This window comes from Perkinsus marinus (assembly GCF_000006405.1).
Source record: "Perkinsus marinus ATCC 50983 genomic scaffold scf_1104296977064, whole genome shotgun sequence".
Lineage (NCBI taxonomy): Eukaryota > Perkinsozoa > Perkinsida > Perkinsidae > Perkinsus > Perkinsus marinus.
Genome location: NW_003200286.1, coordinates 389,454 through 390,621, shown reverse-complemented (window position 1 = coordinate 390,621; position 1,168 = coordinate 389,454). Strand labels below are relative to the sequence as shown.

At 48.1% G+C, this 1,168-nt stretch overlaps 1 protein-coding gene across 1 annotated transcript in view; it reads right to left on the bottom strand.

Annotated features, from left to right (window-relative positions):
• Positions 1 to 1,168, bottom strand: part of Pmar_PMAR024802 (hypothetical protein) — a gene marked incomplete at both ends in the record, with an annotated part of 11,849 nt that overhangs the window by 9,785 nt on the left and 896 nt on the right. The window contains 3 exons of the mRNA XM_002764552.1: positions 71 to 137; positions 343 to 422; positions 755 to 844. Coding sequence (XP_002764598.1) covers positions 71 to 137; positions 343 to 422; positions 755 to 844 — 237 coding nt within the window. The remainder of the gene's footprint in view (positions 1 to 70; positions 138 to 342; positions 423 to 754; positions 845 to 1,168) is intronic.

Below are 1,168 nucleotides of genomic sequence, written 5' to 3'. Positions count from 1 at the left end.
CCTTAGTCACCAGGCCTCAGAACAGTGAGAGCTAGAAGAACGAGTCAACAGCAACTCCTGGTTTTACTACCTCGTAAGCCGATAAGACTTTTGATAGCTCCTGGCACAGAAATGGAAACGGTACCGAGTAGCCTTCCCTGAGGCAGAAACTCAACTCGGAACCAAAACTCTTTTTCCGACTTCTAGGAAATTCTGAGACACATGAATCACACCGTGGCCGAATATTTTCCCGTGACGATCCACGGCTATCACGGAGAGCCAGGCGTCGCTACAAACCTAGTTCCATCACCTTGACTTGATCCATTCCCGTATACAATCAGCAGCAAAGGGTTTTGGTATAACGTGGTCCACGTAAGGGAAGTCCATCGCCTGGCAAATCCACATCCAGGCAACTCTCAGCTTCTCCGCTTCCCATGCTGTACCTTACAAAATGCACTTGTTAAACTGACTCCATCTATCTAGTTCCTCAGAGGAAAACACTGTACGATAAAAGGGGAAAAACCCAGAAGAAGGCGAAGCAAAATCACCGGCCCGACCAGCAGTCGCTATCATCTTCACCTCATGTCACACCATCACAACTCCGTTACACGGTTACAAAAAAGAGCTCACCAGCAATTTCGATGAGCAGAGATAAACTAACCCTTGCTCAACCTGTCTATTCCCAACGGAATGACCAGACGTCTACGTATGGTCACGCCGAGTTAACTATGCGTCTCACGCCGATACACACTCATCAAAGCTCGTAGGAACTCACCGCTGCACAATTTCCGTAGAAGCAAGGTCATGCCGTACTCGTGACGAGATTGTAGCTCTGGTAACATACACGTTGCCCACAGCACTTTAACTGACATCACCAACAACTCATGTGCCTCTCTCTTCAACCTTCATATTCTTCTCGCTGAATCATCTCCCATCGCTCAGTCAACGATGGGACAACCATTGCTCCAACGCTTCCACTTGCAAGCAAACGCAGTCTCAATTCCATGATCGGTCACATTCTCCGAGGTCCTACTAGCTGTCTCCTCCTCTACGTAATCTACATGCTCCACCATATACTCCACAATTGGAGAATAATGGGTCAGGGCCTGAGTAGGAGGGACTCTCGAGCGGAGGAATAAACAAAGACAACAGAGCTCAGTGGTTTATCTCTAGCAGATCTCGCAATATC